At 37.5% G+C, this 12,120-nt stretch overlaps 1 protein-coding gene across 1 annotated transcript in view; it reads left to right on the top strand.

Annotated features, from left to right (window-relative positions):
- The first annotated feature begins 269 nt into the window (after window positions 1-269).
- The window catches only part of LOC105445661 (collagen alpha-1(I) chain), a 65,462-nt gene continuing 53,611 nt past the window's right edge, over window positions 270-12,120 (top strand). Inside the window, exon 1 of the mRNA XM_011681462.2 lies at window positions 270-935. Coding sequence (XP_011679764.2) covers window positions 922-935 — 14 coding nt within the window. The 5' untranslated portion in view covers window positions 270-921. The remainder of the gene's footprint in view (window positions 936-12,120) is intronic.

Raw genomic sequence — 12,120 nt, 5'->3', positions numbered from 1 at the left:
CTATGATCTAACCACATACACATTTATATGAGACGAATAAGGAAGTCCACGGACCCTTTCATTTTTTAAAGCGCCGTTTGCCTTCGGAGTTGGGACAACTGTTGGTCTCGATCCTAGGGTAAGTAAGACCAGGGAATACTCTCCCTGGTAAGACCACGAATAATCAGGGGTTTCGCTTGTAGGTCAGTCTGTAAACAACATAATCAGTGCCACGTGCCTGTGTGTTACATCATGCTTCCAGTTAGGCTTCTAATCCTATAACGAGTTACTAATACGTTGTCTATTAGCAGCTCGTTCTCTCTTCCTTATATACACGGACGGTGAATCACTTCATGAGAGCCGTCTGTGATGCTATCCGCTGATTATGATAGCGTTATTGCATCTGAAGATAGTCATGTGAGCCGCGCATTGCACCAAATCAAGACAAAAGTGCTGGACCAGGTATCTCCTTGGACAAACTACGCGCCTATGGATGCAGTGTTAACGTTCCCTCTTGTTCTTCTTTCACCGTCATGCACACGCTGGCCTGGTCGTCTTTAAACGCCTGTCTGCATGGCTGATCAAGCGGGTATAATTACGGGAAGTTATTGGTTACAGTGTTCCGCATGTATCACCCTTACTGAACTCAAAAGTCACTTTGACTTTGAGGCATAAACTGTTCTTTGGAGAATAAGAACAGTAGATTGTGATGTGTGAAACAAGGGCTACCAATACAACTGGAAGAATCTATTGAAAGCAGTCGCATCGCAAAAATCAAATCATCTTTTGATACACGACGTTGATGGAATCGGAAAAGTAATAATGAAAGTTGGATATCTACATGTCACATGGAAATAATACGACGGATGTTTGCTTATCTTGAAGCCGGAGAGAAGATAATCTACCTCAAAGCGTCGGAATCAATCTCAATTGTGATAAAACATGGCAAAAAGCAGGTAAAATTAATGTTATACTTCTTCCTTCATTTGGACTTAAAGATAGAAACTAGATATAATTATACACGTGATAAGTACCGGAGATCTCACTCTTGTCAAGGTTCATCTATTGTGTAACCAACCATGTCATTCATATAAAACTGTATTTCAAATTGTAAATCAAATCGCTAATCAAATCTTGTTGTAATAATGATTTGATACATTAAATTTAAAGGATAAATATATGCCAACGGGGGCAGTCATCTTTAGATAATTATAATGAAACTTTCACATCGTCTTTTCATGTGATTAAAAGAAAGTTGAGTTTTTCTGGCATGTCGCTAGATTGGAGGGTTTCTTTTGAAAGATGTCCGCTCAGTAAATATCAGAAAAGGTTAAGAGATTGAGAGAAAAGGAGAGCATTAATCTTCTAAAGCAGGGCTCCCACTTAGCCGAGTTGGAGCCTCGAGTTGTGGCGAGCTGGCGCGATCTTATGGCAATTCTCACAGGTTCGTAAATCTTAGCACACTCGATCTTCCTAAGACACATTTCTCCGACTTTATACATATGGTCCAGGTCACCAAGCCCAAGCCCAGTAAATGGGGATGAAATTGCACCCCATACCCACCCTTCTCTCTCTCTCTTACTCTATGCCCTACTTCACCCTTATAAATAATGGTTTATTTATTCACAATATAACATTGCAGCCCAAAGGCTGAATAGCACTATTTTTTAAACAATTCTTTGACTTACAAACATTGTTAAAAGCATTACACAAAATAATAACTGCATATAAAATGTGTAGTATAAGATTTTCAACAAATATTTGTTTACATTTAAACCGAAATAGCTCGAATTATCAGATGATATAAAGGCACACAGATTAATAATGGATGATCAGATTGAGAGAGGGAGAGAGAGAGAGAGAGAATCAAGAAGGGAGAGAGAAAAGGTGGGAGTCGTAGAGAAGGTGGAGAGAGAAAGAGAAAGATATACAATGTAGAAAGGAAGAGGGAACTATGAAGATAGAGAAAGAGAGAGCGGGAGAGAGAGAGAGAGATGAAGAGATAGAAAAAGAGAGGGAAAGATGAAGATAGTATCTTTGTCTCTATCTTTGTTCTTCTTTTTTCCTCTATTTATATTTTGGACTACCCTGTCCAGAGGTCATGAAATTTCGTGAAATGCACTGGCACAAATAAGACCTTCATACTTCCGGGTAGGAGACCAATTTCTGTATTTTATTGCGTAACATGCAATAACCATTTCCTGACATATTACGTCGTTTAAATATCCACGATGTTGTACGGAATAGTTTAGTAGCTCCTCTACTGCATCCTCTGTAAACAACTAACTGGAGGTCCGACCTTGTTGGAAAATACAGAAACAGTATTCTACCTGGCTTTATTAGAGGAAAATTGTACTCAAGGGTATATCGCTATGTTAATAGTGACATTGAAAACGGTAGAAAAATGTGCTGATGTTTGAGTAAATGTTCATGTTTTAGGGGTAACAAAAGGGCAAATAAATGCATCTGTTCGGAAGCCCCATCTTGATTTCCTTGACATCCCGTCAACCCCTACCCCTCCCCGAAGATCCTTCATCCTTCATGTTGTTTTAAGATTTTCAATGTACATATTATACGCAGCAACAAATAAGAGATGCCTTGAAACTTTTTTGTTTGTAATACTATAGAATAATCACTGTTTAGGTATCTGCCTGAGAGGAATTTTTTGCAATTCCAATTATAGAATTTATTCCCCTATGCTGTGGAAGGAAACATTAAATCACGGAATTTGCACAATTATTATAAGGAGAATGCACTAAATAGTATAAAAGAGATCATTCAGAGCCTAACAGTTACTTCGTGGAGATGATGTATTTAAAAATAATGTAAAGGCTTGTTGAGAGTTGCATTACGTATGTCAAGTAGCGACCTATTTTAAAGGGATCGTTTAACATTGTTAAATCTGAGATACACGGCCCTACGTGTTATTAGTGTCTGTGATATGGTGTAAAATTGAAGCCCTAAAAAAAATCGCGCTTCAAAATGATCAAGAAGTGCCTCAAAAAAGTAAAAATCTTTGAGTGACCGGTTTTACCATACTCGTTTTCCCTAATAGACTGTAGTGTTATGAAAACCGTCAGGCGAACGGTTTTCAAAATTTGTAATTCCAATCATAAATATCTTGATAATAAGACAGGCGTTCGGCTTGTAAAAGTCATGGGGTTACCGGATCCCTTTAATATGCAGGTTTTTTATATCTGCATCTTCCCATGCAGACTTTGACTATCAAAACCGTTAAAGTGACTCGGTAACATTGTTGAAGGTTGATGACAAAAATTGCTTAATTTTTGTATAAAATGTTACTTACTATATTACTTCTACTTTACTAACCCTCTGACATGCAAAAATTCCTGAACAAATTCTAAAACCACAAAGATATCTATGGTTTTCTTTGAAGGCGTCATTGTGAGGCACCCTCTAACAGTGATTAACAGTAAATTCTCCCAACCATTTTTGAATTTTCCCAACCGTTTTTCCTGACAAAAATACATAAAACAGTCCTTGTCTTGATGCTGAACAGGCTTTGACAAGTAGCAGAATAGAAGTAGAATAATATAGTTGGGAGAATTAAGGAATCAATCAGATCAGTTTTTCCCAATTTGTACCATGAATAATGATCCGTTTTCACTCAAATTTTCAGATTATCTTTAATTGTACATCTAGCATTTAAGTCACTACCTTAGCACCACTATCTCTCATCTGAACAATGTTACAAAGTCCTTTAAGGAGACGAGACGGGCGGCCGCTGAAAGTTGTACTGATAATATGCCAATATTTCTATATAGTTTCGAGAAATAGACTACCGTTAGTCGGGTAGGCAACATTTGGATTTCGACGCGACAGGGCATAGCCTGCTCGCTCAGGTTTTTAAATCACGATATACTGAACATATTTCCCCGCGAAACCGATTTCCGATTTTCCCCAAGTGATGACATCAGAGCTCAAAGTTGAGAGGTGAATTTAATTCACCTCCTCCAAACATTGGCATTATAAAGTCTTGAAGTGCATCGTGTACGGTTAACTTTGTTAATACCATTGTCACTTCAATCTGATCATTCTTACGTGTGTCTCACTTGAGATCTCAGAACTGAGATCTCAAAAGTCAGCCGTGATCGTTATGATTGGTGACGTGGCATCTTCAATCACCCTTAATTGTCGAAACGAAGTGCGCATAGCGTGTATTCGAAAGTCAAGTCACGTGGGTTAGCTCAGAGGTGCAAGGATGGAATGTCTATGTACCTGTATGTCACAAACCTTTTTCCTTCTTGGCCCAAAACTAGACGCAGTCTAGATTTTCGCGCTCTTTTAAACTCAATCTTCTAGTTCTCTCTAGAGAGCGATCAGACACGGGAAGAGGTGATTTATCTTTTGGGTAATTTCTTCTCCACGTGGGACGAACTAGAAGTAGCCACACACGCATACGTCGAAGGAAAAGAACGTGTTTATATACAACGTGTACTTTACGTAATTTGAAACAATGAATTCTCAACAGCGAAGGAAGTCATGAATAATGACGCACAGGCGGTCGAATTTAGTAGGTCCATGGTTAAATCAATCCAGACTGCTCACTAATTAATCAGGTATATTTTATAATGCAACATATGTATTGTGCTTTGTCATGTCAAAACATTTTGAAGGATGCGGTTATAATGTATGGATGGAAGTTAGCAACAAACAGCCGAAAAATGTGTTTTCGGTTTCGAGATTATCTCGATAAAAAGTATGAATTTCCGGACTGCTTGTAATTATTATTTGATTGTCTGGTTTCAGTCTACCGTTGTATACGTTTTTTTTCTTAGGGTCTATCATAAGGTTACTATCGTAATTACATAATTCATGACGGGTGGTAGCGCACGCTGGATAGATCTTGGATTCATGAATATATATTATCTAGAAAGGAAGAATCAGTTTGTACATATAATTAAGATATACATGTTTTTGGGGAAAGGGACGTAATAGAAAAGAAAGTAGATTAGCGTTTAGAAAAAGATGACTAAAATGTAACAGATCTAGTCAAGTAGCACTCAACATATTTCTCGTTCCATGATCACTCGCCTATTTTTACTCTATAACCCTCTTTAGTCTCTCGGTTTTTGTCATTCGAATCGAGGGGGCTGGGGGGGGGGGGGGGTACAGAGGCCGCTCTATCACCGGCAGTCCGGTGCTTTCAAAATGCTACGTTATATCAGGGAGGTGAGCCCTGGTTATATCACTTCTTGGTTATATGTAGGTCGTGTTACGGACTGCATTTATGTAAGGGAACATCTTTAGGAGTCAAGAAATTCACCAAAAATTCGTTTGACAGATCGACAGGACTAAGGTTGTTTGAGGAAATTAGATTTACTTACTCTTACCATTTGGGATGCATTTAAATGTACTCTAAGTGACATTTTCACACCCTTTTTCTTCCCCAGTTCTGGCTGGGGTACTAAGCTGTCCAAATAATTTTCATTGGCGATTGTCGGATCAAAGCTAATCAAGGAAAAATTGTGAAGAAATGGAAAACAAGCAACTAAGTGAGAGAGGTCAATTAAAGTTTACGTGAACTCGAGACAGTACACATTATACTTTCATAATCAAAAGGTTGTTGTGTTGACAACGAATCTAGATTATTAGTGATTCTTTTTTGTTAACATATGAATCTTCTGGGTTGTCCATAACTTTTCTAGACAAAATTATGGAACAATTTCAGAAAAAAGTAGAGGGTGTTGTTTCGATATTCAAGAAGAAAATGTACTAGTTGTCTATTTCCATGCTGTGTGAGGAAACCCCAACTTGTAGAAACGTTGCATGAAGATAGTTCCAAAACAAAAATCGTTTTGGAGAACGTATCTTTAATGCTATGTTTTTATATTTGTGTTCTTAGCATACGATGGTACGCGTTCTTCTTCTTCTTCAGTAGCAGTACAGGCCACCGTCAGGTGTATTTTCGTACTGTTCGTGAGGCAAATAATGAAATTTCATATTCCCCTTGATATTAAAGAATTGTCAACGTATGTATGATAATTATATCAAAATAAAAGTGCAACAACTTTTTTCAAGGACATGACAGATATGCTGATTGTAACAGGACTGATATTTGAAGTCTTGGAGCATCGGGCAGATTTGATTATTGTAAGCAGCTCTGCAGTAGCATGCGAGGCTCTAGACCGAAGTCTGCAAACTCGCTTCTTGAACTTGAACCGTAGGCTAATTTATCATCATCAAATTTGGGCGCAATCCCCGCGTAACCCAACAAATCACTATGCGTTTGTTCTGCTGGCTAGAGATCCTTGACTCTTGACCAAACCCCGTTGCCCAGGTCAATTGACCAGCCACCGAACAGTAGGGTCCGAATTACCGAGGGAACTCCTTGGTATTACTCCCAAGAGAATGAGGAGAAACCCCTGTGTTGTAAGTAATCCACAATTTGTTACTGAAGCTCTCCTCATCAAGCCTTCAAGGGGGACGATCAGCGTTCCAGATAAACCTATAATTTTCCCCTTCGAATCAAACGAGACGGAGAAGAAGAGTCAAGCCTCAAGGTACATCCGAATAGTCGGTCCCGATAAGGAATCAGGAAACACGGAAATGAAGGACATTCCCAACAATTATCCATCATTTTATCATTTCAATAAAAAAAGGAACATTTAAAAGTAGTGTAAGAGATAAAATAAGATCCATGCCATACTTGTATTTGTTACAGTTACTATTTGTTAGTCTCTTCTCTCTATAAATATTAATTTCACATCATTTGGTTTTCACTTACATATTCATTTACTTTAATTACTCAACCCGATTCCTTTCTCCATTTATCTCATCTAAATACCAAGTCTTCTAGCTCCTGGAATCTTCCTTTGTTCTCTTCCCATTCTTTATTCATGGTAGTTTCACTCCTTACTGATCATTGGTTCTCTTCTCTTTTTCCTTTTGAATATTTAGTCTTTCTCTTGAATCCTATAATTTCGTACGAATCTCCCTGTTTTTCCATTGTCTTCCCAAATTTCGACTGTCTGAAAATCGTTCGTACGGCGTTCGTAGTAGTTCGTAATGGCATTTTTGACCGAGGCTTGCATAACAGCAGGACACGGTCTTCATACGTGTGTAATAGGGACTTTTAGATTTGCACAACGACAACGTGGATTGCTACGATCGACGTCCTTTTAATGCACTGCCTTGAATGGACGTAACACGTAGCACTAGCAGTCCACGCAAATCTAAAAGTCCCTAATGTCTACCGAAAATGCCATTCGGGTGATGGGTTTCTGGTGCAAGGGCAGGTAGGGGGGGGGGTATTGTTGCAACTACGATTTTTCTTTGTACAAGAACAGAACATTTGACGTTTGATATTCGTATAGAGGATATAGGCGTATATCATCATCAAAGAATTGTAACATCAGAATTACACACGTTGACATAACCTATAGGTTTTTATTGAAGCTTTAAGCCTTTATATAATATGAATCAATTTTTTTCAAACTTCTTTCGACTACTCACGATTAGTCACTGAATAATAATTGGTGTACAGCTTTGTACGAAACATGGCTACGAGTAATGAGGAGGTGGATGACCGGAAAGCCAATCGCATAAGGTCATATAAATATAAAATATCCTTCATATGTTATATTAAATCATACTTCTTCCTATCATATCCTACCTTTCAGAGCATTTTAACCTCGTACCAAAGAGATACCAGCATCAACTAGCATGATCCTACAATTTAGACCTGATCCTTCCAACTAACTGAGAGGGGGGGGGGGGGTATGAATTGAAAATTGTGAGGTGCGCATTATCTCATTTAAAGAGAAGGTTGAGTTCAGGAAAGAGGTGGAAAAAATTTATGAGCGTTATCATTGTTATTATGCAAGTGTGGAAGAACATCATATTAAAAATGTTCCCTGAAAAGCATTTTCATAGTTCTATAGTGAGTGATAACAAGTATAGTTCAAACTCTAAGTAATATATAGTGCGTCGACTGAACATGCAGAAAGGTATTTATTTGATAAACAGTATGCAAATGAAATTACTGTTCAGCACAGGGGCTTAAAGGTATAGACCAGTTCTGGTTATGCGATTGCATTGTGAAAGAAACGTTGTGGAATCGATCAGAAAAGGTTGAGCATCTAGCATTGGTGTTTATTGCAAGGTTCTGGAATCATCGAAATGATAAAATATTTGGCCCAGTCTTGGTAAAGTTACAAGCAATGTACACAGAAAGATGTATATGGGACTACTCTATAGATATAAAAACTTACCAAATATATCAATTAGTAGGCGGTTTCCTGGCAAAATTTGTATCACGTATTAGTCAAAACATATTCTTTCACATGATTGGTAATAAGAGCTTCCATTTCATTTTTTGAAAGGGGGGGGGGGGCGTTTCCAAAAATGGTCTATACCTTTAAGCACTACCAATAATAACGATATCATTTAGGAACATATGTCTGTTGGTATTAAGTCTAAATTCAATTTGAAAGTTTTTGTATCAATCCATGTTATCCTGCTGCACCTGAAAATTCTTTTCAATAAAAGTCTAACGAGACCGAGGGTCCCTTTTTCCAATCTTCCCCTTGACTCTAATGTTTGCGCCAATCGGATGATGGAAAATCTATTTTCCAGATTTCTTTTAGAGAGGGAATATTTTAAGAATGAACTCGTTGCAGACTTGAGGCATGCGGAAAATGGCCAAACCATTCTTGCCGGCAAACTTCGACCTATAGTTCCCTGACCCCAAAGTGACGAGAGCTCTTGAACAAAATTCATCTGGGATTTCATTTATTTTCGTAGTCTGCACATCCTTGAATTCTATGGATATTTTTAATACTTCCTCAAGATCTCCCCTTTCTGTTTGCGGTTATTGATATGCTCCATGAAAGAAATATGATTGCAAGAGCAAAAAATACCATTTAAACAATGGGTTGTGATGCTTAACCACGTCTGTGTGTATCCTGTCTAGGACCGACAGTAGCTAGTACCTAGCTCCACAGATTTCACCCCGAATACTTGGCCTTGATGCTTTATTCAATGCACATAATAAACTACATCCATTCCAGTTCGAAGGAGGATTGCATGTAGAGAAGGTGTATGTGCCAAGCACCTAAAGCCTATCATTTTCATTTCAAGAGGTTTAATAGACTGCTGTTTTCATTGCGTTTATATTTCCGAAGTCCCCATTACAGTTGCGACTGATCAAAATTGATCGCAAGTCCTCCAATCGGTCGTACATTTACAAGCTCTTAACAAAAATAGTCAACAACAAGTGCTAATATCTTAAATTGAGAAAGAGGAGTTTCTTGGGTTCTTGTGAGCTTATATTTGTCATCCACTGACGTCCAGAAATAAAGTAAAATTTCATAGGAACGTTCTATAACTACGGCTAATGGTTTTATACCTTTGTTGGCATTCCCCCAAATTGGTGTCATTGTACATAAATGAAGTGTTGAGATTATTGGTCATAATACTCGGTGGTCTATCGTGTAGTGTAGGCTAGCTTTAACATTAAAGCCTTTAGGAATCATTGCGTGAAATGAGGTTTTCTGAAATCATTACGATTGGTTTAAAACTTGTCACAATCTTATAGAATATCACAATATTAAATGCAGGGAATGCACATAGATGGAACCATACAAAGATTTGGCATCAGACATTTTGTCCAAAGTCAACTGGTAAATGTGAGAGCATTTTGCAATTCTCTTCATTTAATTTTGCTACTTGGCATCCTTCCACTTAGAAATTAAACGAATGAAAAGCTCTGTATCCCCACCCCCTTAAAAAAATATACTTAAACTTTTCATGTAATGTATAACATACAGCATCAAGATCATCTCCTTGTAACTCACACAGTGTTTGTAGATATCGTTCTCTGTCTGTTAGGCACGTGGCCGCAGGGAAAACAGATAAATTGAATTATGAATGACATTACTACCGCACCAAGGAAAAGGAGAACGGGAACACGCAACACGACGAATACTAGTGTTAGAATTGATGTGACGTGTGCCAAAGCAATCGGCAAAGATATTTGACAGATATATGTAATCTTCGCGATGAGAGCAACCCCGAACGTCACTGTGGTTTGTGAGCCTCCCTCGACAACGCTCCCAGATCTGGCCGTGATGGTGAACTCCGGTAGCCAATTGACCTTAACCCTCTCATCGTAACAATTCACTAATAGTTTCGCTACATGGGCGATAAGTTGTGAAAATTACTGGAGAAATAATCCAGGGGCTGTCAGCTGGGTTTAGTGCTAAGAAGTTACCACTTTAAAAGAAAGGGTGTTCGGGAATGATGTGTCTCCCGGGATGGGTTAAGGTTAAAGTAGTCTGATGAACTTGATTTTATACTGTTATATGTTACCCCAGGTCAAATGCGAGGTTACTGACCCAAGAATTGTTACTTTCCATATGTGACTGTACTATTACTTCAGCCGCTTGTACTTTTATATATCATTTTAAAGCTAATAATAGAGGCTTGGTCACACGGATGCTATCTATTAACATCACCAAATTTGGTAGATTATGGAGGAAATAATCTTTCTATCATCATTTATTATTTATAACGAATCCCGACATTGTTATTAGCGTTAAACAATGGCAACTATGTCTTTGAAAGTGTGGTATTAGTTCCTCCCCTGAAGCGCTGATACATTTTACAAACTTTTCTCATTTCTTTATAACACAAAAGACTATGAAATATTTTGTTTAGGGTGAATTTAATTTGGCAAGAGAAATATTTAACATTTCAAGCTTTTATAGATATAAAAAAAACACTTGTAGTTCACTTGTAGTCATACCACTGGGATCAGAGGGTACAATTTTAGTATGTTTAACGCTTAAAGAGATAGTGGAATATATCAGTTTGGCATAAGAAGTGTCGAAATACAGGAGTGAGAGATATTATTGCCGCTGGACATTGTCAAACGTATTTAAGAGCAAGATACATATTGACGCAAACCAGGATGAAGGTATCTTACTTTGTGTTGTATCCCTTTCACAATGCAGAAAGATTAGTTGTTAGTTGTAAACATAATCCTGTATCACAGCAGAAACAGAAATGAGAAAAGAGATGCCATTATAAGATTGTTACATATTGTTTTGCGGAAAAGTAATACGGGGACTTCCCAATTGACTAGCAGCCTTCGAGGCCGACAACATATATACACATTTTGTTCTTGATTTCATTTCTGTATTGATATTTTCGAGATTGTAGGAGAGGGTGGGTGTGTACGCGCACATGTATTTCGGGATATTCTTCAATCTGTACATTCTAAGTTAATTTTGCATTTCTACTTTGAATTAATTTAAAAACACGCAAATTACTCTGGACCCCCTCCCCCTACCCCCATTTTTTCTTTCACTCTTGAACCCATGGTACAGCTACTTTCTTTTTAAATTCTTTTTAACGACTTTCGCTTATTATGTACAGTTTGAAACAAAGTTCATACACCATGGATATTTCCCCGTTGCTTGACGGTTATCATTTAAGATTCTTTCCCACGTTCAAATAATTTTATTGTATTGTATTTATTTTCCGTCATTTGAAAATACATCAACATATATATATATATATATATACAATTATAAACACACACTTATAAAAAAGGAAGATGGAGGGATGGCCCTACTCAGCGTTGTTAGCATAGCAATGCTGGTTTACAAAGGGGTCCCTATGGACATAAAAAACATGAAAATAAATATTACAAAAGTAATAATGGACAGATGAATAGAAATAAAACACGGTGTAAGAATCAAGTACAACTTTATACTAGTAATCTTTAAAAAAAAATTATATTCATGTATTGTGAGTGCAAGTATGTATATTTTTCAGTCCCAATATTTGTTAGTTAATTCGCCGATCTCCACTGCTTCATGTAGGTTTATTTGGCAAGGTTGTAGTAAATCATATACGTTTTGTGCGAGATTCACACTAATGAACAAACTGGTAACAAATGATACGAGCTCGTGCGTTTCTGCATAATGATATTCCTTATCTTTGATCGACCTTTGATATCTAAAAACCAGAATTTACCGGGCAAGTATTAACATTTTATGAATTTGTGGGCGGGGATGGAAAATATGTGCGAGCATTTGTATGGTATACACGTCATTACCTTTATTCTATTTAAGAATATCATTTTTGATGAAATAAAACACGTAGTAATAATGG

This window comes from Strongylocentrotus purpuratus, unplaced genomic scaffold (assembly GCF_000002235.5).
Source record: "Strongylocentrotus purpuratus isolate Spur 01 unplaced genomic scaffold, Spur_5.0 spur5_scaffold_4, whole genome shotgun sequence".
Taxonomy (NCBI): Eukaryota; Metazoa; Echinodermata; class Echinoidea; order Camarodonta; family Strongylocentrotidae; genus Strongylocentrotus; species Strongylocentrotus purpuratus.
Note: the sequence above shows the minus strand (reverse complement) of the source record. Positions and strands in the feature narration are given on the sequence as shown.